The 25,763-nt window shown below is 42.8% G+C and overlaps 1 protein-coding gene across 1 annotated transcript in view; it reads left to right on the forward strand.

Moving 5' to 3' along the window:
- Positions 1–25,763, forward strand: part of PITPNM3 (PITPNM family member 3) — a 46,572-nt gene that overhangs the window by 14,570 nt on the left and 6,239 nt on the right. Inside the window, exons 5-18 of the mRNA XM_060756834.2 lie at positions 5,453–5,529; positions 7,077–7,321; positions 8,891–9,080; positions 9,216–9,335; positions 12,607–12,800; positions 14,553–14,719; positions 15,974–16,144; positions 18,479–18,640; positions 19,845–19,993; positions 20,971–21,087; positions 21,188–21,304; positions 22,534–22,682; positions 23,396–23,545; positions 25,753–25,763. The exon at positions 25,753–25,763 is cut by the window's right edge and continues 173 nt beyond it. Of these exons, the coding sequence (XP_060612817.2) occupies positions 5,453–5,529; positions 7,077–7,321; positions 8,891–9,080; positions 9,216–9,335; positions 12,607–12,800; positions 14,553–14,719; positions 15,974–16,144; positions 18,479–18,640; positions 19,845–19,993; positions 20,971–21,087; positions 21,188–21,304; positions 22,534–22,682; positions 23,396–23,545; positions 25,753–25,763 (2,019 nt within the window). The remainder of the gene's footprint in view (positions 1–5,452; positions 5,530–7,076; positions 7,322–8,890; positions 9,081–9,215; positions 9,336–12,606; positions 12,801–14,552; positions 14,720–15,973; positions 16,145–18,478; positions 18,641–19,844; positions 19,994–20,970; positions 21,088–21,187; positions 21,305–22,533; positions 22,683–23,395; positions 23,546–25,752) is intronic.

Consider the following 25,763-nt stretch of genomic DNA (forward strand, 5'->3'; position numbering starts at 1 on the left):
ACGAGTGTCCATCACCCATAAACACACACAGACACAAAACCCCAGCGGAACCCCATATATACATATACACATACACATGCACACATTCAAACACTCACACGTATATATATGCACAAACACACACAAATATACACATATACACACGCATACATATACATACACTCAGATATACGTATGCACACATACATATATACATATACACACGCACACACATATACATATCCACATACATACATAGATAAACACAAAAATGCATAGAGACAAGCACACACATATACATAATATGCATGTACACATATAAACACACAAATATACACATATACACACATACATATACATACACACAGATGTACATATACACATACATGCATGCGCATATACATATATACATATGCACATGCACACACATACATATTCACATACATACATATATACACGCAAATATGCATATAGACAAGTACACACATATACACAATATGCATGTACACATATAAGCACACAAATATGTATATATATGCACAAACACACAAATATACACATATACACACATGCATATACATACACACAGATGTACATATATACATACATGCATGCACACATACATGTATACATATACACATGCACACACATATACATATCCACATACATACATATATACACACAAATATGCATGTAGACAAGCACACACATATACACAATATGCATGTACACATATAAACACACAAATATACACATATACACACATACATATACATACACACAGATGTACATATACACATACATGCATGCACACATACATATATTACATATACACATGCACACACATACATATCCACATACATACATATATACACACAAATATGCATATAGACAAGCACACACATATACACAATATGCATGTAGACAAGCAAACACATATACACAATATGCATGTACACATATAAACACACAAATACACACACATATGCACACACTTATATACACCCATATATATATATATATATATATATATATATATATATATATATACACACACACACACACACACACACACACACACACACACACACAGACATATACACACACTGGGCCACAGCAACGCGTGGCAGGGGACAGCTAGTGATAATAATAATAGAATCCTAGAGTGGAAAGGGACCCCTAAAGGCCATCCAGTCCAGCCCCTCTCTGCCATAAAGAAGACACCACTCGATCCCTCCCAACAGATGGACATCCTGCTAAAAACCCATAACCTCGAATGGGGTTCCTCCAGCCCCAGTCTCTCTCCTTTTGCTAGGAAGCAGATGCCCACTTGAAAGCGAGAGAGAGAGAGAGAGTTTATTTCTCCCCAACAGATTTGTTACCATAAACAAGAGCCAGCAGGCAGCCAAACAGATGGCAGATTTGGCGGAGGAGGAAGAAGCCACGGCCGCAGCATGCCAACAAGTCCCATTGAGGGAAAGAGGAATGCTTCCTTCCTCTCCTTTTCCTCCTTCCTTCCTTGCTTCCTTCCTTCCTTCTTTCATTCTCCTTTTTATTAGTAGTACTAGCTATCCTCTGCCACACATTGCTGTGGCCCGCTCTGGTGGTCATGGGGGTTCTGTGTGGGAGGTTTGGCCCAATTCTATCATTGGTGGGGTTCAGAATGCTCTGTGATTGTAGGTGAACTACAAATCCCTGCAACTACAACTCCCAAATGTCAATATTCAATTTTCCCCAAACTCCACCAGTGTTCACATTTGGGCATATTGAGTATTTGTGTAGAGTTTGGTCCAGGTCCATCATTGTTTGAGTCCACAGTGCTCTCTGGGTGTAGGTGAACTACAACTCCAAAACCACTCACTACCCACCAATAGGCTTGTTTGATCAAGAAAAAATTTGTTTCTAAACTCGCTTTGTTTCCAGGGGGCGCCAGCGTTTTGAATTTCTGAGGACTTCCGAAATTTAAGATTTCGAAATTTCGAAATTTACGAAATCTCGTTAATTACGAATTGATTTGTTAATGTATTGTCGAAGGCTTTCGTGGCTGGAATCACTAGGTTCTTGTGGGTTTTTTCGGGCTATAGAGCCATGTTCAAGGAACATGAAAGGCAGCACTGCAGACTACGTCAACCAGAGAAGTCAGCCATAGCAGAGCACCTGATGAACCAGCCTGGACACAGCATATTATTGGAGAACACAGAAATGCTGGACCACTCTCACAACCACCATGTCAGACTACACAGAGAAGCCATTGAAATCCACAAGCATGTGGACAATTTCAACAGAAAGGAAGAGACCATGAAAATGAACAAAATCTGGCTACCAGTATTAAAAAACTCTAAAATTACAACAGCAAAACAACAGAGAGAAACAACCAGGCACAGATTAACACCTCCCAGCAAGAGATTTTCCCAGGCTCAGGCAGGCCTTCAAATGCTAATGAAGGTGATCAGCTGAAACATTCACACCTAACTGCAGCAGAGAAGAGCTCTTTGCCCCACCCCAGCCATTCCACAAATATACAAACCCATTGTCCTACTTCCAACAGACCTCACTACCTCTGAGGATGCTTGCCATAGATGCAGGCGAAACGCCAGGAGAAATGCCTCTAGAACATGGCTCTATAGCCTGAAAAAACCCACAAGAACCTAGCGATTCATTAATGGCGGACGCGATTTCCCATGCGCTAAAAACACCTCCAAACAGGACAGGGGGAACTTCTGAAATTCAGGATGAAATTAAAATACATTAAGTTAGTAAAAATACAAATTAAAATCACTTAAAATTAATAAAATAATAAAATAATAAAATAATAAAATAATAAAATAATAAAATAATAAAATAAAATAATAAAATAATAAAATAATAAAATAAAATAATAAAATAAAATAATAAAATAAAATAATAAAATAAGTAATAAGATAATAAAATATCTCCAGGAGGAGGAGGAGGAGGAGGATGGGGAGGAAAGGCAACGCTGGAACCTTTTCTCTCCTTCTTTGCCGTCGAAATAATTATGAAATAATTACGAAATAATTACGAAAATTTGGAAAAATTGTTTCGATTCTTAATTACTCTTCACACTATTCCTGCATGGCTCGATATTGGATCGTAAGCTAATTTAAATACGAATTAATAACGACTTTAGAAACTAACAAACACGATCAAACAAGCCTACCCACCAAACCCTTCCAGTATTTTCTGTTGGTCATGGGAGAACTGTTTCCCTGTGGATTTATTGCTCTTTTTTTACTTCCTACTCAATTGGATTTGCCTTTTTACTGTGGATAACTTGTATTGCTTTGGCTTTTTCTGTCTTCAATAAACTGCTTGCTATTTTAACTCAACTGTGTGGTGGTGAGAGTCAGAGGAATCCTGCTCTGGAGTGCAACACATTGTAGATTCTCCGAGGAAACACATCATTCAATTCAATACCCTGCCTTGTGTGGCTGTGTCTATGTGGAGTGAAGGGAAAGGGAAGAAAAAGAGGTTTTTAACAGAAATGTAGTGTATTGGCTACATTTTTGGTTTGTCTGTTTTCTGTACAAACATAAAAATCTGACAGTTCACTGACTCTGGAGCATGTGACGTATAAATGCCCATGAGAGGAGCAATCATTTTCTCAATTCAAAGATTTCCCCTGCACTTTATTAGTAGTCATAGCAAACGCAAAGCACATTGGAAATAGAAGTTGTTGGTACTCGAACTCCATGTCAATCGGTATGAGTGGTATGACAATAGCATCCAAACACAGCTCAGCTTTCATTTCTTATACTGCTGAGGTAAAAGGAAAGCTGCTCTGTGATTGGTTGTTTTTATTTCTTCTACTGCTGAGGTACAATGAAAGCTGCTCAGTGACTGTTATTTTTTTACTGCTGAGGTAAAAGGAAAGCTGCACTGTGATTGGTTGTTTTTATTTCTTCTACTGCTGAGGTACAATGAAAGCTGCTCAGTGACTGATTGTTATTATTTTACTGCTGAGGTAAAAGGAAAGCTGCACTGTGATTGGTTGTTTTTATTTCTTCTACTGCTGAGGTACAATGAAAGCTGCTCAGTGACTGATTGTTATTTTTTTTACTGCTGAGGCAAAAGGAAAGCTGCACTGTGATTGGTTGTTTTTATTTCTTCTACTGCTGAGGTACAATGAAAGCTGCTCAGTGACTGATTGTTTTTTTTTTACTGCTGAGGTAAAAGGAAAGCTGCACTGTGATTGGTTGTTTTTATTTCTTCTACTGCTGAGGTACAATGAAAGCTGCTCAGTGACTGTTATTATTTTTTTACTGCCGAGGTAAATGGTAAGCTGCGCGCCGATTGATTGCTTGAGCTCAGTTTTCGTTTCTTATACTGCTGAGGTAAAATGACAGCTAGGGTGTGAGTGGTTGCTTTGGGCATTACAGATTCCAATTTGTCTATTCCCAGACATGCTTGTGGATTTCAATGGCTTCTCTGTGCAATCCTGGACCACTCCAACAACCACCATGTCATACTACACAGAGAAGCCATTGAAATCCACAAGCATGTGGACAATTTCAACAGAAAGGAAGAGACCATGAAAATGAACAAAATCTGGCTACTAGTATTAAAAAACTCCAAAATTACAACAGCAAAACAGCAGAGAGGAAACAACCAGGCACATCTTAACACCTCTCAACAAAAGATTCCCCCAGGGTCAGCCAGGCCTTCAAATGCTAATGAAGGTGGTTAGTTGAAACATTCACACCTAGCTCCAGCAGAGAAGAGCTCTTTGCCCCACCCCAGTCATTCCACAGTTATATAAACACATTTTCCTAATTCCAACAGACCTCACTACCTCTGAGGATGCTTGCCATAGATGCAGGCGAAATGTCAGGAGAAAATGCCTCTAGAACATGGCCATATAGCCCGAAAAACCCCACAAGAACCTAGTGATTCCAGCCATGAAAGACTTCGACAATACATTATTATTATTATTATTATTATTATTATTATTATTATTATCTATTATATTCTTTTTTATTATTATTATTATTATTATTATTATCTATTATATTCTTATTCTTATTCTTAATATTATATTATTATTATTATTATCATCTTAATATATTTATTTATTTACTGCACTTGTAGACCACCGTTCTCAGCCCTAGGGTACAATTTGCAACATAAGCAATATCACAAACAACAATAAACAACATCACTATCAATAATACAATTACACTAAATCATTTGCGACGTCTCATCATTGAATCACAATCCAAATCTCATTATCCATGTTCCGTTCCAATCGTCATTGCCAATTGTTGCAGCATTTACTCAAACGCCTTCTCAAACAACCACATCTTTAGTCTCCTGCGGAATGTCATAAGGGAGGGCGCCAGTCTGATGTCCACAGGGAGGGTGTTCCACAGCCAGGGGGCCACCACTGAGAAGGTGGCCTTCTTCATTCTTCATATTCTTCTTCATTCTTCTTATTCTTCTTCATTCATTAATTTAGGGGAATTGTATCGGGCCTCTCTACGGAAGCACCGCTATCCCGCTCAGGGCAGCATCGAGATCCATGAAGACAATGAGGTGAGGATTTGAATAAAAAGGGGCGTGTCCGTCTAACAAGGAAGGGGATAGGAGGAGGGAAGAGAGGGGCATTTGAATTAAAAGGAGTGTGCCCCTGAGGAGGAAGGGCATAGGAGAAGGAAAGAGGGTATCATGACCTTTCCTGGTGTTGTGGGGAACCATGAAAGTAGGCCATGCCTTGGTCTGTAGCTCACGTGAAGCAAGGCTGTGAAGGGGAGGGCCAAAGTGAGAGAAATGAGGTCAGAAGGAAACCAACTGTCAGATGGAACTTTGTTGTAACCGTACTGTATGCTTTGAGAAATAAAGCCCTTCCAGTCTGTGAGGTAATTTCTCCTCTAGAAAATTGCATATCAGGACAGAGAGGGACATTTGAATAAAAGGGGGCGTGTCTCTGAGAAGAAAGGAGATAGGAGGAAGGAAGAGAGGGGCATTTGAATAAAAGGGGAGTGTCTCTGAGAAGAAAGGGGATAGGAAGAGGGTATCATGACCTTTTCTGGTGTTGTGGAGAACCGTGAAAGTAGGCCATGCCTTGGCCAGTAGCTTACATGAAGCAAGGCTATGAAGGAGAGGGCCAAAGTGAGAGAAATGAGGTCAGAAGGAAACCAACTGTCAGATGGAACTTTGTTGTAACCATACTGTATGTTTTTAGAAATAAAGCTCTTCCAGTCTGTGAGGTAATTTCTCCTCTAGAAAACTGCATATCAGGACAGAGAGGGGTATTTAAATAAAAGGGGTGTGTCTCTGAGAAGAAAGGGGATAGGAGGAGGAGGGAAGAGAGGGGCATTTGAATAAAACGGAGTGTGTCCCTGAGGAGGAAGGGCATAGGAGAAGGAAAGAGGGTATCATGACCTTTCCTGGTGTTGTGGGGAATCGTGAAAGTAGGCCATGCCTTGGCCTGTAGCTCACTGAAGCAAGGCTGTGAAGGGGAGGGCCAAAGTGAGGGATATGAGGTGAGAGGGAAACCAACTGTCAGATGGAACTTTGTGGTAACCATACTGTATGTTTTGAAAAATAAAGCCCTTGTAGCCTGTCTGTGAGGTAATTTCTCCTCTAGAAATTTGCATATCAGGACAGAGAGGGGCATTTGAATAAAAGGGGGCGTGTCTCTGAGAAGAAAGAGGATAGGACGAGGGAAGAGGGTATCATGACCTTTCCTGGTGTTGTGGGGAACCGTGAAAGTAGGCCATGCCTTGGCCTGCAGCTCACGTGAAACAAGGCTGTGAAGGGGAGGGCCAAAGTGAGGGATATGAGGTGAGAAGGAAACCAACTGTCAGATGGAACTTTGTTGTAACCGTACTGTATGTTTTTAGAAATAAAGCCCTTCCACTGTCTGTGAGGTAATTTCTCCTCTAGAAAACTGCATATCAGAGAGGGGCATTTGAATAAAAGGGGGCGTGTCCCTGAGAAGAAAGGGGATAGGAGGAGAGAGTAACGGCAGGCAGGCAGAGAGCCCAATAGGGGGAGTCAACTAACGCATCTGCCTCTGGGAGTCCTCAATGTGGACTAGGAGCTTGTGCAAGATGACTCTCCTTTTTTGTCCTTCACAGGAAGGGTCTGCTCACCCAAGCTGCACAACGCAGGTCCTGATCCTGGTCCTGCATGGAGGCAACCTGCTGGAATCGGGATCCGGGGAGGAGACAGCGAGCAGCAAGGAGTCTGACCTCAGCACATTTGCAGCTGCCTTCGAGGAGGTCGCCCGCGCCCACTTCCCCTCTGCCACCTCCGGACGTATCCGGCTCCGCTTGGTGCCTTGTCCGGCCGTCTGCGCCGAGGCCTTCTCCCTCATCGCTCAGTGAGTATTATATTATATTATATTATATTTATTGTTATATTATAATTGTATTATATTATTACATTATATATATTACATTGTATTTATTATTATACTATTTTATTTTTATTCTTATTTTATATTTATTATAATTTTATATTATATGTACTATATCATAACTATTGAATTAAATTATTATTATATTTTATATTATTATATTTATTCATTATTATATTTATTCATTATTATATTATAACATATTGTCATATTTATTATTATATTTCATTTATTATTATATCACAATATATTGTATTATATTTATTATATTATAATTGTATATTATATTATTATATTATACATATTATATTTATTGTTTTATATATATATTATTTTGTATTTATTATAATTTTATATTATATTTACAGTATCATAATTATTGAATTAAATTATTATTATATTTTATATTATTATATTTATCCATTATTATTCATGTATTATTATATTACATTCATTATTATATTGTATTATTATATTATACTATAATTATATCACATTAATATATTGTATTATATTTATTATATTATAATTATATACTATTATATTATACATATCATTTTTATTGTTTTATATATATTTATTATTATTTTGTATTTATTATAATTTTATATTATATTATATTTAAGGTAAAGGTAAGGGTTGTCCCCTGACATTAAGTCCAGTCGTGTACGACTCTGGGGTGTGGTGCTCATCTCTATTTCTAAGCCGAAGAGCCGGCGTTGCCCGTAGACACCTCCTAGGTCATGTGGCCGGCATGATTGCATGCAAGCTCAGCAGCTTAGTGCTTTAACCCACTGCACCACTGGAGGCTCCTTGCATTATATTTACTATATCATAATTATTGAATTAAATTATTATTATATTATTATTATTATTTATATAATAATTTATTAATTATTACGTTATATTTATTACATTTATATTCATTATTATATAGTACTATATTTATTTATTATTATATTATATTCATTACATTTATATTTATTATTATATTGTATTATATTTATTAATATAATTGTATTATATTATTATATTTATTATTACTGTATATTTATCATTATATTATCTTATTATATTATAATTGTATTGCATTATTATAACATATAACACTGTATAACAACATTTCTGTTCCTGGGTTGTCAATGACATTTCCTAATTGGTTCTCTCATTAAGTTTATTAAACTGCACAATCTTCACGGTGTTGGGCTGGATGGCCATCTGCCAGGTGGGATTTGATAGTACTTTTCCTGCAGAAGGGGGCAGGACTCAATGACCTTGGGGTCCTTTCCAACTCTAGGATTCTATGATAGAAGGAGAGTTCCTTATATATTGTTGTCGGTCCCGGAAAGAGGGTGCACCGTACCATTCGTAGTGAGTTGCAATGGAAGCAGTAGAGGCCGTGCCTTCCTATATGTCGATGACATGTTGTTAGCGGTCACCTGTTCCAGCAACAATGGTACGTTTCAGCACATGTTGTGTCCTTCTTTGTGGAAAAACAATTCACTCCTCCCTTCCTCTCTTCCTTCCTTGCAGCCTGATGCCCTTCAGCGAGGAGGAGGGCACACTGGGGGTCAGTGAGGACCACCTCCCACTGGCTGCCCTCCCGCTGCTGGCCATCTCCTCCCCGGAGTACCAGGGCGCAGTGGCCACTGTCATCAGCCGTGCCAACCAGGTCTATGCCCAGTTCCTTCGCTCCCCCGAGGGACTTGGATTCAGCGGCCAGGTAGGCTCCCCATAGAGATATCTCTATGCGCATTTATAATGCGCAGACACGTGTTGGGGACATCCTGGGCTTGTTGTTGTTGTTGCTGCTGCTGCTGCTGCTATTGTTATTATATTCTCCTTCCTTCTGGTGCAGGTCTGCCTGATTGGGGACTGTGTGGGGGGCATCCTGGCCTTCGACGCCATCTGCTTCAGCGCAGGGCTGGCCGACGAGAGCCAGGCCAGCAGCCGCCGGGGCAGCGCCAGCAGTGCGCAGGTACTAGGCATGTGCAATCCCAAAAGAATTGTTCTATACTGTGTTCAAAAGTAGGGGGCGCTGGCACTTCATTACTAAAGTCCTTTCCAAATTTGGAGGGTAAAAAATTTCAAAACTTGACGAAACTTCCAAATCTCCGTAAGTACTTCCTTAATGACGGCCACACATTTATTTATTTATTTGCAGCATTTATATTCCGCCCTTCTCACCCCGCAGGGGACTCAGGGCGGATTACAATGGCAAACATTCAATGCCATAGACCAGGGGTCCACAAATTTTTTAAACAGAGGACCAGGTCACAGTCCCTCAAACTGTTGGAGGGCCGGATTACAATTTGAAAAAAACATGAATGAATTCCTATGCACACTGCATGTATCTTATTTGCAAAAACCACTTAAAATAATACAATAATTAAAATGAAGAACACTTTTAACAAATATAAACTTACTAGTATTTTAATGGGAAGTGTGGGCCTGCTTTTGGCTGATGAGATAGGATTGTTGTTGTTGTTGTTGTTGTGTGCTTTAAAGTCATTACAGACTTAGGTTGACCCTAAGCGAGGGCCAGGTAAATGACCTTGGAGGGCCGCATTCAGCCCCCGGGCCTCAGTTTGAGGACCCCTGCCATAGAAACACAACATATATATAGACAGACACTCGGAGACTATTTAACATTCCAGCTTCTGGCCATCAGGGGAGCTGTCACTTCCTCATTCTTTGCATACTTCCTGGAGATTTTTATGGCCTCGTAAATCAGTTAAATTAGCCTCCCCACAAAGTGGTACCTAATTTTCATACTTGACAGATGTAACTGTTTTTTGGGCTTCAAAGGTCGACAACAAGCTACACAATTTTGGTTGGGAGCTCACTCCAACCCGGGCTGGCTTTGAACTCATGACCTTTTGGTCAGTAGTGATCTTAATGCAGTTGCACCACAGTCCCGGTGCGCATTAAAGAAAACATTACGAAACGTCAGGAGAAATGCCTCTGGAACATGGCCCTATAGCCCGAAAAAACCCACGAGAACCTAGTGATTCCAGCCATGAAAGCCTTCGACAATACATTGAAAACATTACTGTCAGTGGGGAAATTTGAGGGGCTTCTCTCTCCCTCATATTTTGAGGTATCATGATGAAACTTGGTATAATGGTAGAAAACACTGACCACTATTAGCACACCGAATTTCAGAATGGTTGCCATATCCATGGATTTTTGGCAAATTTTCAAAGTAAACATTACTGTCAATGGGGAAATTTGAGGGGCTTCTCTCACCCTCATATTTTGAGGTATCATGATGAAACTTGCTATAATGGTAGAAAACACTGACCACTATTAGCGCACCGAATTTCAGAATGGTTGCCATATCCATGGAATTTTGACAAATTTTCAAAGTAAACATTACTGTCAGTGGGGAAATTTGAGAGGCTTCTCTCTCCCTCATATTTTGAGGTATCATGATGAAACTTGCTGCAATGGTAGAAAACATTGACCACTGTTAGATCACCAAATTTCAGAATGTTTGACTTATCCATGCATTTTTGGCAAATTTTCAAAGTTTTTTAGTGCTCTCTGCCTCTGCCTCCATCAGCCCTGTTTGGCTGAGAGGCATGCCAACAGGTTTGGCTTCACTCCTCAGCAGGGCTCTGAATTTTAGCTCCGTCACAGATACATCTGAACACATCCAAAACTCAAGAATTGCAGGCTCCTTTTGATGCAAATTCTTAATATTGGGGGGAAGTAAGGGTGTCGGAACTCATTTCAAAAGTATCCAAACTAGATCCGAATCAAGGGTATTTCCGCATCAAACGCTCAAGTCTGGCAGGTACGCATTCGGCTGTTTGCTCAAAGGGCCGAGCCAGAAGGGCTTCAAATAGCCAGGAAATCGTATCTGGCCGCTCTTCTTACAGGAATGGGACCGGAGGCATTTATCTCTCAAAAAAGGGACGTTCGCTCTGTTCCGGCCGCACGCCGAGCTTTTGACAAACGGAGCTATTATTTGCTCCTTGCTGTTTTGGAAAGATCACAGGCTGGCCTCCCAGGGCTTTGGATGCCAAGGAAACGCACAAATTGCTCTCCTTGCCATTCAGTTATAATAAGCTCCTTAGAAGCCCTGAAGCTCCATCGATTCTCAGGTCTTTTGTGCTCGAGCTCACTGGCTCCCTGTCGGGAAGGCTTTGATGGTGCCTTTATTTTGTGGCAGAAGGGGGTTATACGCAATAGCCCTCCCAACTCTAGGATGCTACGATATTACATCTAGCATATCATTCTCTCTCTCAAAAATATCTCTCTTTGGATGGCCATCTGCCGGGAGGGCTTGGGTGGTGTCCTTCCTGGCAGAAAGAAAGGGGTTGGACCAGATCTATTTGGCTTTTTCCATTTTTGTTGTCATAGAATCATAGAATCAAAGAGTTGGAAGAGACCTCATGGGCCATCCAGTCCAACCCCCTGCCAAGAAGCAGGAATATTGCATTCAAAGCACCCCTGACAGATGGCCATCCAGCCTCTGTTTAAAAGCTTCCAAAGAAGGAGCCTCCACCACACTCCGGGGCAGAGAGTTCCACTGCTGAACGGCTCTCACAGTCAGGAAGTTCTTCCTCATGTTCAGACGGAATCTCCTTTCTTGTAGTTTGAAGCCATTGTTCCATTGCATCCTAGTCTCCAGGGCAGCAGAAAAAAAGCTTGCTCCCTCCTCCCTGTGGCTTCCTCTCACATATTTATACATGGCTATGATATCCCCTCTCAGCCTTCTCTTCTTCAGGCTAAACATGCCCAGTTCCTTAAGCCGCTCCTCATAGGGCTTGTTCTCCAGACCCTTTATCATTTTAGTCGCTCTCCTCTGGACACATTCCAGCTTGTCAATATCACCTTGAAGGACAATTCGCTCTAGGAACTATAAGAGGGATCCTCTTGAATTTTTGCACAACAATACAACACAAGCAGAGTGTCAATCCTGCAAAGTTTCAGAAAGATTCGCCCATCTACTAATTTTTAAAAAATTATTTGTACAAACTGTATTTAAAAAATTCCTAAAAATCAGTAAATGAACGAATCTTTCTGAAACTTTGCAGGATTGATGCCCTGCTTATGTTGTCTCGTTCTGCAGAAATTCAAGGGGATACCTTTTGTAGTTTTTTAAATAAATAATTATTTGTAAAAACTTTATTAAAATTTCCTAAAAATCAACGGACGATCCAAACATTCTGAAACTTGGTAAGCTTGAGGCCCTCAAAGTTGCCTATGAGTATGCCAAGTTTCACTGTCTTTCCTTGAAGGACAACTCGCTCTCGGCCGAAGACTCGAACCTGGGGGAGGTCCAGCGACTTAGCAAGAGCAACAACGACATCTCAGAGAAGATGGATGAGGGGGAGGATGACCAGCTGCCCAGGCAACCATTGCAGCGGAAACAGAGTGGAGGGTCCACCTACGAGTGCGATGCAATTGCTCAGCACCATGCCTTCCTCTCCAGGTGAGCATCCTCAGGGCTATAACTATAATTAAAAGGATTCCCCCCTGACATTAAGTCTAGTCATCTCAATTTCTAAGCCGGCATTGTCCGTAGACACCTCCAAGGTCAAGTGGACAGCATGACTACATGGTGCGTCGTTACCTTTCTGCCAGAGCAGTATCTATTGATCTACTCCCATTTGCATATTTTCAAACTGCTAGGTTGGCAAAATCTGGGGTTAACAACAGGAGCTCACCCTGTCCCACGTATTTGAACCACCGACCTTCTGGTCAGCAAGTCCAACAGCATAGTGCTTTAACCCGCTGCACCACCGCGACCCCTTATTGCATTGTTATTGTTATAAAATTAACACAATTTTTGTTCCTAGTCATTATTTCCTATTTCAGTTTTTCTCAACCTCAGAGTCGGGACCCCTGTGGGGGTCGCGAGGGGGTGTCAGAGGGATCGCCAAAGACCATCAGAAAACATAATATTTTCTGTTGTCCATGGGGGTTCTGTGTGGGAAGTTTGGTCCAATTCGATTGTTGGTGGGGTTCAGAATGCTATTTCATTGTGGGTGAACTATAAATCCCAGCAACTACAATTCCCAAATGACAAGGTCTGTTTCCCCCAAACTCCTCCAGTGTTCACATTTGGGCAAATTGAGTATTTGTGCCAAGTTTGGTCCAAATCCATCATTGTTTGAATCCACAGTGCTCTCTGGATAGAGGTGAACTACAACTACAAAAAATTACAAGGTCAATATCCACCAAATCCTTCCAGTATTTTCTGTTGGTCGTGGGAGTTCTGTGTGCCAAGTTTGGTTCAATCCCATCGTTGATGGAGTTCAGAATGCTCTTTGATTGTAGGTAAACTATAAATCCCAGAAACTATAACTCCCAAATGACAAAATCAATCCCCTCCCAACCTCACCAGTATTCAAATTTGGGCGTATTGGATATTTTGGATTTGAAAATACATCCTGCATATCAGATATTTACATTACGATTCATAACAGTAGCAAAATTACAGTTATGAAGTAGCCTCAAAAATAACGTTATGGTTGGGGGTCACCACAACATGAGGAACTGTACTAAGGGGTTGCGGCATTAGGAAGGTTAAGAACCACTGTCCTATTTGGTTCTAACATTTAAAAAAATAGGAAAAGTTTATTAAGCTGCCACAAATTTGTCTTTGTGGTAGGGACATCATCCTGCAGCACTTTTTGCTCTAGTTTTCCAATGAATATCTCATCCTCGAGTCTGAACCAATTTGCAACCTAGTTTGTGTCACAAAAAATAACAAAGATTCTGCAGCATAACAACAACTTTCAAAGTAAGGATTTTGCAATTAAACAGCAATAACTGTTTCAATCCAGGAACAGAATATTATTTTCAAATTGTGTTACACAGTGTTATCAGATAGCCCCCAAAACCTCCAGGGCGTCTGTCTCCAATCAAATACTGGAGGAAAAGAGATGGTGCAATAGGCTTATTTGGTCAAAGCACTCTGCCGGATGAACAGGGAAAGTGCTGCACACAAACAGAGACGCAGTTCAGCTTTGTAGCCAAAACCTTGTGCATGTGGGCTATTTCATCCCATTTTTGCCTCACCTCGATCTCTTTCTTGGTTTCAGCTCTTTACCAGTATCCCTGCACCTGCTTTTGCTCAGCTATCGATTCCCTCTCCTGTTTCTCTCCCCTGCGGCACCTGCTTGTTACTAGACTTTTCTCTTTTGAACTTTCCCCTTCCCTCCTGCTTCTCTCCCCACAGCATCCACTCTACCATGTTGGACGAGGACTTCCCTGCTGAAGAGGCACCCAATGCGGCGGACCTGAGCCTGGGCCGCTTTGATTTTGAGGTGTCGGACTTCTTTCTCTTCGGCTCACCACTCGGCCTGGTGCTGGCCATGCGGAGGACAGTGCTGCCCTGCCTGGAAGGTCAGCCATGGAAAAATCGTAATCATAATACAGCCAATCCCCAACTAACAAACAACTTGTAGTTAAGAATGGGGCTGAGATGACAGGAAGTGAAGGAAACACACCCCCCCCCCCTTGAAAGGAAGGGAGAGTTATGCTTGAGAAATGTACCTATTCCAACTGACATACAAATTCAATTTCAGAACAAACCAGGATAATGTGGGGACTGCATGTAATAATAATAACAACAACAACAACAACAGTGATCAAGTGAGCTATGGAATAAAGATAATAATAACAGTAATAGTAATGTAGTCAGTCCCGAACTTACAAACAACTCATAGTTAAAAACAGGGCTGAGACAACAGGAAGTGAGAGGAGGGAAGGGAAATCCACTCCTAGAAGAGGCTCGAGTTACACTTAACAATTGTCCCTGTTCCAACCTACAAACAAATTTAACAAACCTGTAGAACTCATCTTGTTAATTACTTGGGGACTGCCTGTAATAGTAATAACAGTAATAATAATAGTGATAAAGTGAGCTGTGGAATAATAATAATAATAATAATAATAATAATAATCTGTGGAATACTACTACTAATAATAATAGTGATAAAGTGAGTCATGGCTTATTGTTATTATGCCCTATGTAGCTCCTTGCCAGTAGGCCCTTTTAATGTTGCCTGCCTTTGTAACAGAATGAGGTTGAACTAGGTGGCCCTCATGGGAGTCCCCTCCAAGTCTATAATACATAGATAGATAGATAGATAGATAGATAGATAGATACGGCAATAGATAGATGACCCTTGGGATCCCTTCCAATAGAATCCTATGATGTATATAGATAGATAGATAGCTACAGATGGCCCTTGGTGTCTCCTCCAACTTTAGGATTTATGATAGACATCTAGATAGATAGATAGATAGATAGATAGATAGATAGATTCCATGATAGATAGATAGATGGATATGACCCTTGGGGCCCCTTCCAACTAGGATTCTATGATAGAGATGGTTATGTATTTTTCTTGGTGGTCCTGGAATGAGGGTGTGCCAAACAAATTGTAGTGTCTTACAATGGAAGCAATAGGGTACATGCATTCCCATATGTGGATGACATGCTTCTCGCTGTTGCTAGTTCTGGCAGCAATGGCTTGCAGCAGCGTCTGTTCTGTCCTTCTTTGTGGCGGGAGGTCAGGGCTGGGGCTGACCATCGGTGACCCTTCTGCCCATTGCTAGTATCTCTGTCCCTTGCTATTTCTCTCTCCTTTGCAGACTCCCAAGTGCAGCCAGCTTGTAACCAGGTGTTCAGCCTCTTCCACTCTGCCGACCCCTCAGCCTCCCGGTTGGAGCCCCTCCTAGAGAACAAGTTCCACCGCCTGCCCCCGTTTGCAGTGCCCAGGTACCAGAGGCACCCCAGAGGAGACGGGCGCTCACTCCTCCTAGGTATAGCATGGGGACTCTTCGCTCGTTGTGTACCTGAATCCTGGGAAGGGAAAAGGGGAAGAAAAGGAAGACGAAGGAGAAGGAAGGAAAGTAAAGAAAGGAGAAGGAAAGTAAAGAAAGGAGAAGGGAAGGGAAGGAAAAGGAAGGAAGGGTAAAGAAAAGAAAGTGGGGAAAGGAAAGGAAGGGTAAGGCAAGGTGAGGAAAGGAAAGTTCAAGGAAGGGAAGGTGAAGGGAAGTGAAAGTAGAGAAGGCGAAGGGAAGTGAAATGAAGGAAATTGGAATGGAAGGAAACAGAATGGAAGGAAAGCAAAAGTGAAAGAAACGGAGAACGTGTGAGGTGGAAGTGAGAGTGAAAGTGAAAGGAAGGGAAGAGAAGGTGAAGGGAAGAAAGAAGGGAGGGGAAGGAAAAGGAAAAGAAAGGAAGGGTAAAGAAAAGAAAGCGGGGAAAGGAAAGGAAGGGTAAGGCAAGGTAATGAAAGGAAAGGAAAGTTCGAGGAAGAGAAGATGAAGGGAAGGGAAAGTGAAAGTGAAAGGCGGGGAAGTGAAAAAAGGGAAATTGGAATGGAAGGAAACAGAATAGAAGGAAAGCAAAAGTGAAAAAAACTGAGGTTGTGTGAGATGGCAGTGAGAGTGAAAGTGAAAGGAAGGGAACAGAAGGAGAAAGGAAGGTAAGAAAAAAGAAAAGAGGGGAAGGGAAGGGAAAAAAAGGAAGGGTAAAGAAAAGACAGTGGGAAGGGAAAGGAAGGGTAAGGCAAGCTAATGAGGAAGGGAAAGTTCGAGGAAGCGAAAGTGTAGAGAAGTGAAAATAAAAGGAAGTCTAGGGAAGATGAAGGTAAATAAAAAGAAGGAAAGGGGAATGGAAGGCAACAGAATGGAAGGAAAGCTAAAGTGAACGAAACTGAGGGTGTGTGAGATGAAAGTGAAAGGAAGGGAAGAGAAGGTGAAGGGATGAAAACAGAAGGGAAGAGAAAGAAAACGGAAGGGAAGGAAACGATAGGGAAGGAAAGTAAAAATTCAGGGAAGATTAATGGAACAGAAAGTGCAAGAGAAAGAGAGGGAATGGAAGGGAAGAGAAGGCAAAGGGAAGGAAATGGAAGAGAAGTGAATGGAAGATGAAGGAAATGGAAGGGGAAAGTAAAAGGAAGAGAAGGAAAGGGAGAGGAACAGAAGGGAAGGACAGGGAATGAAAGGAAAGTGAATGTGAACGGAAGATGAATGGAACAGAAGGGAGGTAAAGTGCAAGAGAAAGAGAGGGAATGGAAGGGAAGAGAAGGCAAAGGGAAGGAAATGGAAGGGAAGGTGAAGGGAATGGAATGGGGAAGTGAAAGGAAGAGCAGGAAAGGGAATGGAACAGAAGGGAAAGGAACTGAAGGGAAGGACAGTGAAAGGAAGGAAAGGGAAAGTGCATGGAAGAGGAATGAAGCAGAAGGGAGGTGAAGTGAAAGAGAGGGAATGGAAGGGAAGAGAAGGCAAAGGGAAGGAAATGGAAGGGAAGGGAAGCGAATGGAAAATGGAGGACATGGAAGGAGAAAGTAAAAGGAAGAGAAGGAAAGGGAATGGAAGAGAAGGGAAAGGAAACGAAGGGAAGGACAGGGAATGGAAGGAAAGTGAATGTGAACGGAAGATGAATGGAACAGAAGGGAGGTAAAGTGAAAGTGAAAGAGAAGGAACAGAAGGGAAGAGAAGGTGAAGGTAAGGAAATGGGAGGAGAAGGGAATGGAAGGGGAGAAAGTGAACGTGAATGGAAGGGAAGGGAACTGAAGGGAAGGAAAGTGAACAGAAGGGAAGGTGAAGGGAGCAGAAGGGAAGTGAACGGAATGAAAGTGAAAATGCATGGAAAGGAACAGGAAAAGAAGAGAAGGAAAGTAAAAGAAAAGGAAGGTGAAGGTAACGGATGGAAATTGACAGGGAAGGGAAGGAGCGAGAGGGAAAATGAAAGTGAAAGGAAGGGAGGGTGAAGGGAACAGAAAGGAAGGGAAGGAAAGGGAATTGAATGTGAAAGGAAGTGAAGGATAATGGGAGGAAGGAAAGGGGAAGGGAAGGGACCGGAAAGAAAGGGAAAGTATGGGAAAGAAAGGGAAGGGTGAAAAAAAGAAAAGCTGGGGCTGGGGGAGGAAAAGAAAGGGCAATGAAAGGAAGGGAATGGAAAGGGAAGGATGGGAAAGGGAAAGAAGGGAAACGGTATGAAAGGGGGGAAAAAGGGGGAAGGAAAAGAAAATGTTTCCCCCTCTTTTCAGCCAGAAAGGCCCGCAAGTGAGGCTTACAAATGTTTAATTTGCCCTCGAGCTTCTATTACAATCTATGGCCAATTAAGAGACTTTTCTCTCTTTGCAGTGGACGCTCTCCAGGCCCATAAGGACATCTTTGTGGAGGAGGAGGAAGAGGAAGAGGAGGAGGATGTCAATGGGAACGTCCGGCGCAGGGGAAGCAATGGCAGCACCAACAGCGTGAGCTCGGGCTCCACAGAGAGCCTGCTGCCCAGCAACGTCACCAACAGTAAGAGGGTGCATGATTTGGCCACTGGGTCTCTTTGCGGAGGAGCTCACGGTCTGCACCAAGTCCAATAACAAGGGGGTGGACTGGATGGCCTTTGGGAGCCCTGTCAAACTCTAGCAGTCCAATGATAATAATAACAACATAGTAATTCTATCTTTTTGCTTGACTGAAGGGGGTTGGACCGGATGGCCATGGGGTATCTTCCAACTCTAGAAGTAACAATAATAATAATAATAATAATAATAATAATTATTATTATTATTATTATTATTATATAGTAATTCTGCTTGGCACAAGATGGGTTGGACTGGATGGCCTTTGAGGGTCCCTTCCAACTCAATAATAATAATAATAATAATAATAATAATAATAATAGAGTAATAATGAGTAATAAAAGAGTAATAATAATAATAATAATAATAGAGTAATAGAGTAATAAATAATAGTAATAATAATCCTATAATTGAGAGGGACCCCTAAAGGCCATCCAGTCCACCCCCCTTCTGCTTTCATACAGGAAGATAGAATGACTATGATTTTATTACCTATGTATTAAAAGTAAAATAATACATAGGTAATAATATCATAGTCATTCTATCTTCCTGCATGAAGGCAGAAGGGGGGTGGGCTGGATGGCCTTTGAGGGTCCCTTCCAACTCTATAATAATAATAATAATAATAATAATAGAGTAATAATAATAATAATAATAATAATAATGTTGACCCCCAAAGGCCACCCAGTCCACCCCCCTTCTGCCTTCATGCAGGAAGATAGAATGACTATGATATTATTACCTATGTATTAAAAGTAAATAATACATAGGTAATAATATCATAGTCATTCTATCTTTTATGATGGAAGGGGGTTGGACTAGGTGGCCCTTGGGGTTCCCTTCCAATTCTATAATAATAATAATAATAATAATAATAATATAGTAATTCTATCTTCCTGCTTGACTGACAGGAGTTGGACTGGATTCCCATTTGATCTCTCTTCCGATTCCAGATTATTATTATTATTATTATTATTATTATTATTATTATTATATAGATAATAATATTCTTGCTTAGCAAAAGGGGGTGGACTGGATGGTCTTTGTGGGTCCCTTTTGACTTTAGGATCTAATAATAATGACGATAATGATAATAATACAAAGATGATAGTATGATCTTCCTTCTTCCTCCCTCCCTGCTGTGCTCGCAGTCGCCTCCAAGTGGTGGGGCTCCAAGCGGATTGACTACGCACTGTACTGCCCGGGGGCGCTGACGGCCTTCCCCACAGTGGCCCTGCCACACCTCTTCCATGCCAGCTACTGGGAGTCCAAGGACGTGGTGGCCTTCATCCTCCGACAAGTAGGGAAGGAAGGAGGGAAGAAAAGTATGAGGGAGGGAAGGGATTAATAAAGGGAAAGAGGGAGGGAGGAAAAAAGGAAGGGAAGGAGGGAGGGAGGAAATGAAGGTGAAAAGGAAGAAAGGAAGGAGGGAAGGGGAAAAGAAAGGAAGGGAGGAAGGAAGGAAGGGAGGAAGAAAGGGAGGAAGAAAGGGAGAGAAGGAAGGAAGGAAGAGGAAAAAGAAGGAGGGAAGGAGGGAGGGAAGGAAGGAAAGGGAAAAGGAAGAAGGGAAGGAGGGAAGGGGAAAAGAAGGGAGGAAGGAAGGAAGGAAGAATAGAAGGGAAGGAGGGAGGGAGGAAAGGATCAAGGAAGGAAAACAGGGAGGGAGGGAAGGGAGGGAGAGAAGGAAGGAAGGAAGGAAAGGAGAAAGAAAGGAAGGGAGAGAGGAAGGAAAAAGGAAGGAGGTGGGAGGAAAGGAAGGATGAAGGGGAAAAGGAAGAAAGGAAGGAACAGAAGGAGGGAAATGGAAAAGGAAGGAAGGAAGGAAGGGAAAGGGGATGGATGAAAAAAGGGAGGGAGGGAGAAAGAGAGATAGGAAAAAGAGAGGGAAGGGGAAGGGGGAAAGGAAGAGAGGAAAGAGGAAAGGAAGGAAGGAATGAAGGGCACAAAAGAGCAAAGGAAGGAGGGAGGAAGAGAAAAGGGAAGGGGAGAAAAGGAAGAAGGAAGAGGGAAGAAGATAAGGAGAAAAAGAAGGAAGAAAGTAAGAAAGAGATGGAGGGAGAGAGAGAGAAAGACAAATGGAAGTAGGAAAGAGAGAAAAGAAAGGAAGGGGGGAGAAGAAAAAGGAAGAAATGGGAGGAGAGTGCAAGACAGGAAGGGAGAAAATTAATGGATGATAAACCATCATTTTGTCCACGACTGGGCACTGACCCCTCCCTCTCTCTCTCCAAAATGTGGGGGAGGGGGCGGGTCAGAGGTCAGCATCTCCTTGCCTTCCAGCTGATGCGGTTTGAAGAAGCGGTCAGCGATGAGAGCCACAGCACGGACCCCGGAGCCCCGATCCCCTCCAACCCAAGGGAGAAATGGCTGCGCCGGAGGACCCAAGTCAAGCTCCGGGTGGGTGGGCAACGCACTGCATTATGGGACAATCCTTTTGGGGGAGCGGCCTTGACCGATGGATCAACGTCTGACCTCCATCGGCTTCCCTCTCTTCCAGAACGTCACCGCCAACCACCGCTCCAATGACGTCATTGCGGCCGAAGGGGGGCCCCAGGTGCTGGTGGGGCGCTTCATGTATGGACCCCTGGACATGGTGGCCCTGACTGGGGAGAAGGTAGGCCAATGTCCATTTCCCTCGAAAAAGGCCAAGCAGGCGGAGGGGTCTCCTTCCTTGTGCAACACGTCCCGACAAAATACCATGTTTCATCACATAATAGTCGCACCCCTATATTTGGGTTTCTCGCATAATAATCGCAAAGCTGTTTGAGTGGGTAATTCCTTCCTTACTTCCTCCTTCCCTCTCTCTCTCTTCCTCCCTCCCTCCTATTCTTCCTTTCTTCTTCCTTTCCTCCCTCCCTTTTGTCCTTTTCTTCCTTCCCTCCTTCCTCCTTCCCTTCCTCCCTTCTTATCCCTCGCCCCCTTCATCTTCCTTCATTCCTCCCTCCCTTTCTCTCCTTTGCCTCCCCTTCACCTTCCTTCCTTCCTTCTCCAAAGGCAAGGCAGTTTAAATATTATGAAATTGATGTTTCTGGTATGCCATTCTTTCCTCCTTTGTAAACTTCAGAGAAGGAAGGGATTAAGAGGAAGGAAAGAAGTAAAGAATGATAGAAAGAGGAGGGAGGAAGAAAGGAAATAAGGAAGGAATCTTCCTTCTCCCTTCCTCAGAGGCAAGGCAGTTCCAAACAAACTGAAACTGAGGTCTTTGTTTGAGGAAGGATATTCCCTCTTCCTTTTTTTATCATTGGTAAAACTATTTAGAAACAAAACTCAATGAAACACCAGAAACTGCAGAATGAAGGGCAGATTTTTTTCATCACAGAATAGTCGCACACCCCCATTTTTATAAAAAGGAGTGGGATAAAAACTGTGAATAATATGCAGTGAAATATAGTAAATAACATACACGTGGATAATAAAAAATACAAATGAATGAAAAACGTGTAAGAATCAAAGGTGGCTTTTTTCATCACAGAATAGTCTCACCCTCTTTTTTATAAAAGGGAGTGGGATTAAAGAAGTGTGACTATTACACAATGAAATACAGTAAATAACATACAACTGGGTAATAAATAAATATGAATGAATGAAAAACGTGGAAGAAACAAAGGTGGCTTTTTTCATCACAGAATAGTCTTACCCTCGTTTTATAAAAGGAAGTGGGATTAAAGAAGTGTGACTATTACATGATGAAATACAGTAAATAACATACAACTGGGTAATAAATATAAATATAAATGAATGAATGCATAAATAACTATATCACATTTGGGGATCCATGGAAGGGCGGGGAAAAGAAAGGACCCCCTATTCTGCCCCATATTGTTGTTGTTGTTGTTATTCCAGGTGGACATCCTGGTGATGACGGAGCCCTCCTCCGGGCGCTGGGTCCCCTTCGACACAGAGATCACCAACAGCAGTGGGAGGGTCTCCTACGCTATCCCCAAGGAGAAGCGCCTCCCAGTAGGGGTCTTCCCCATCAAAATGGTGGTCAGGTGAGTGAAGAACGCCCGAAACAGTGGGCCAAAGCTAGTGTCATCCTTAGGAGAGTGAGTAGGCCGAAGCCTGTTAGAGTCAGCAGGCCAAAGCCAGTGTCGTCCTGAGGGGAGTAGTCCGAAGCCTGCTTGAGTCCATGGGCCAAAGCTAGTGTCGTTCTGAGGAGAGTGAGTAGGCCGAAGCCTGTTAAAGTCAGTGTAGTTCTGAGGAGAGTGAGTGTAGTTCTGAGGAGAGTGAGTAGGCCGAAGCCTGTTAAAGTCAATGTAGTTCTGAGGAGAGTGAGTGTAGTTCTGAGGAGAGTGAGTAGGCCGAAGCCTGTTAAAGTCAGTGTAGTTCTGAGGAGAGTGAGTAGGCCAAAGCCTGTTAAAGTCAGTGGGCCAAAGCTAGTTTCGTCCTGAGGAGTGTGAGATAAACCTTTGTGTGAGAGAAGCCTCGTGTGAGAAAGCTCCAGTGTGAAGGCTGCTGCGTGTAAAGCTGCTATGTGTTTGTTTATTTACGTTAAGTTTGTTGTTTTAAATAGTGCAACCATATTATTTTAAAGGCCTCTGATGGAAGAGATAGACCACACCTATGTCTCTCTCAGTCATCTATATATGTATCATTCATATCTATGGTTGGAGGGCCATCTGCCGGGAGGGGTCAGATGGTGCCTTCCTGCCTGGGTGGCCTTTGGGGCCTCTAGGATTCTAATACCTATTCCTCCTCCTTGCAGGGGCGACCAGAGCAGCGCCCTGAGCTTCTTGACTGTCCTCCCGCGTGGCATGGAGTGTGTGGTCTTCAGCATCGACGGCTCCTTCGCCGCCAGCGTCTCCATCATGGGCAGCGACCCCAAGGTCCGGGCCGGAGCCGTTGACGTGGTCAGGCGAGTGGGCAGCGTTCATTCCGGCCTCCCTTGGCCAGAGAGTCTGTCTGGGATTTTCCTGGGCTTTCCCCCTCAGTCTGGGGGAGTTTTTTCTGTTTGGGAAGCTGGGAATTTCCCTGCATCCCTCCCTCCTTCCATCCATCCAAAGGGAGTTTTGGAAAGCAGGACAAGCGCCTCTTCCCTCTCTCTGTATGTTTCAGCATCCTTCCTCCCTTTATGCCTTTGGCAGTCTGGAAAAATAAAGTCTGGAATAAAAGGGGGAAGGGTCCCTAGCAATCTTTTCACCCTTTCCTTCCTCCTTTCCTTTCCTTTCTTTCTTTTTTCCTTCCTTCTTCATTTCTTTCTTCCTTCCCTCCCTTCTTTCCTCCCTCCCTTCTTCCGATCCCTCCTCCTTCTTTCTTTCTTTCTTTCTTTCTTTCCTTCCTTCATTCCTTTTCTCTCCTTCCTTCCTTTCCTTTTTCCTCCTTCACCTCCCTTTCCTCTTTCCTTCCACCCATCCTCTTTCTCCTTCCTTCCTCCTCTCCCTCCTTTATTTCCATCTTCCTTCCTCTCGCTCTCCTCCCTCCCTCCCTCCATTCGTTTCTTTTCTCTTCCTTCCTTCCTTCCTTCCTTCCTTCCTTCCTTCCTTCCTTTCCTCCTTCCTTTTCTCTCTCCTTTATTTCCTTCTTCCTTCCTCTCTCAATCCTCCCTTCCTTGATCAATTACTTCATTTTCTCTCTTTCCTTCCTTCCTATTCCCCTCCTTTCTTCCTTCTCTCTCTCTCTCTCTCTTTCTCCTTCCTTCCTTCCTTCCTTCCTTCCTTCCCTCCATCCACCCACCCTTCCTTCCTTCCATCCACCCTTCCTTCTTTCCTTCCCTCCACCCTTCCTTCCTTCCATCCACCCTTCCTTCCCTCCCTCCTTCCCTCCTTCCCTCCACCCTTCCTTCCTTCCTTCCTTGCTTCCTTCCATCCACCCATCTTTCCTTCCTTCCTTCTTTCCTTCCTTCCTGTCTTACTTTTCTCTCTCGTTACTTTCCTTCTTCCTTCCCCCTCTCTCATCCCTTTCTCCCTCCATTCCTTCCTTTCCTCTCTCTCTCCTTCCTTTTTTCCTTCCTTCCTTCCTTCCTTCCTTCCTTCCTTCCTTCCGCCTTCTCCTTCCTTCCTTCTTTCCTTTTTCCTTTCTTTCATTTTTCCTTCCTCTCTCTCCTCCCTCCATTCCTTTCTTCCTTTTTCCCACCTTCCATCATTTTCTCTCCTTCCTTTTCTCTCTCTTCTTCCTTCCTTCTATCCTTCCTTTATTTTTCCTTCTTTCCTTCTTGCCTGCCTGCATGCCTGCCTTATTTCTCTCTCCTTTCTTTCCTTCTTCCTTCCCCCCTCTCTCATCCCTTTCTCCCCCATTCCTTCCTTTCCTCTCTCTCCTTCCTTTTTTCTTCCTTCCTTTCCTTTCCTTCCTTCCTTCCTTCTGCCTTCTCCTTCCTTCTTTCTTTCCTTTTTCCTTTCTTTCATTTTTCCTTCCTCTCTCTCTCCTCCCTCCATTCCTTTCTTCCTTTTTCCCACCTTCCATCCTTTTCTCTCCTTCCTTTTCTCTCTCTCTTCTTCCTTCCTTCTTTTTTTCCTTCTTTCCTTCTTTCCTATCTGTATGCCTGCCTTATTTTTCTCTCCCATCTTTCCTTCTTCCTTCCTTCCTTCCTCTCTCTCTCATCTCTTCCTCCCTCCATTCTTTCCTTTTCTCTCTCTCTTCTTCCTTCCTTCCTTTTTTCCTTCTTTCCTTCTTTCCTGCCTGCATGCCTGCCTTATTTTTCTCTCCCATCTTTCCTTCTTCCTTCCTTCCTCTCTCTCTCATCTCTTCCTCCCTCCATTCTTTCCTTTTCTCTCTCTCTCTCCTTCCTTCCTTCCTCTTTCTCCTTCCTTCCATCCTTTTCTCTCTTCTTTCTGTCATTTTTCCTTCCTGTCTCTCTCCTCCCTCCATTCCTTCCTTGCTTTTTCCCCACCTTTATTCCTTTTCTCTCCTTCCTTCCTTTTCTCTCTCCTTCCTTCCTCCCTCCCTTTTCTCTCTCCTTCCTCCCTTCTTCCCTCTTCGTGGTCCTGTTTCTGTAGCACGGCCACTTTCTCCCCTCCATGTCCACCAAAGGGTGGGCCACGTGAGGCCCGCGGGCTGGTACTTGTGTGGAAGTCCCTCTATTTGCCCTTTTCCTCTCCCTTCCTTCCTTCCTCCTTCCCTGCGCAGGCACTGGCAGG

The sequence above is a fragment of the Anolis sagrei genome, chromosome 11 (assembly GCF_037176765.1).
Source record: "Anolis sagrei isolate rAnoSag1 chromosome 11, rAnoSag1.mat, whole genome shotgun sequence".
Taxonomy (NCBI): domain Eukaryota; kingdom Metazoa; phylum Chordata; class Lepidosauria; order Squamata; family Dactyloidae; genus Anolis; species Anolis sagrei.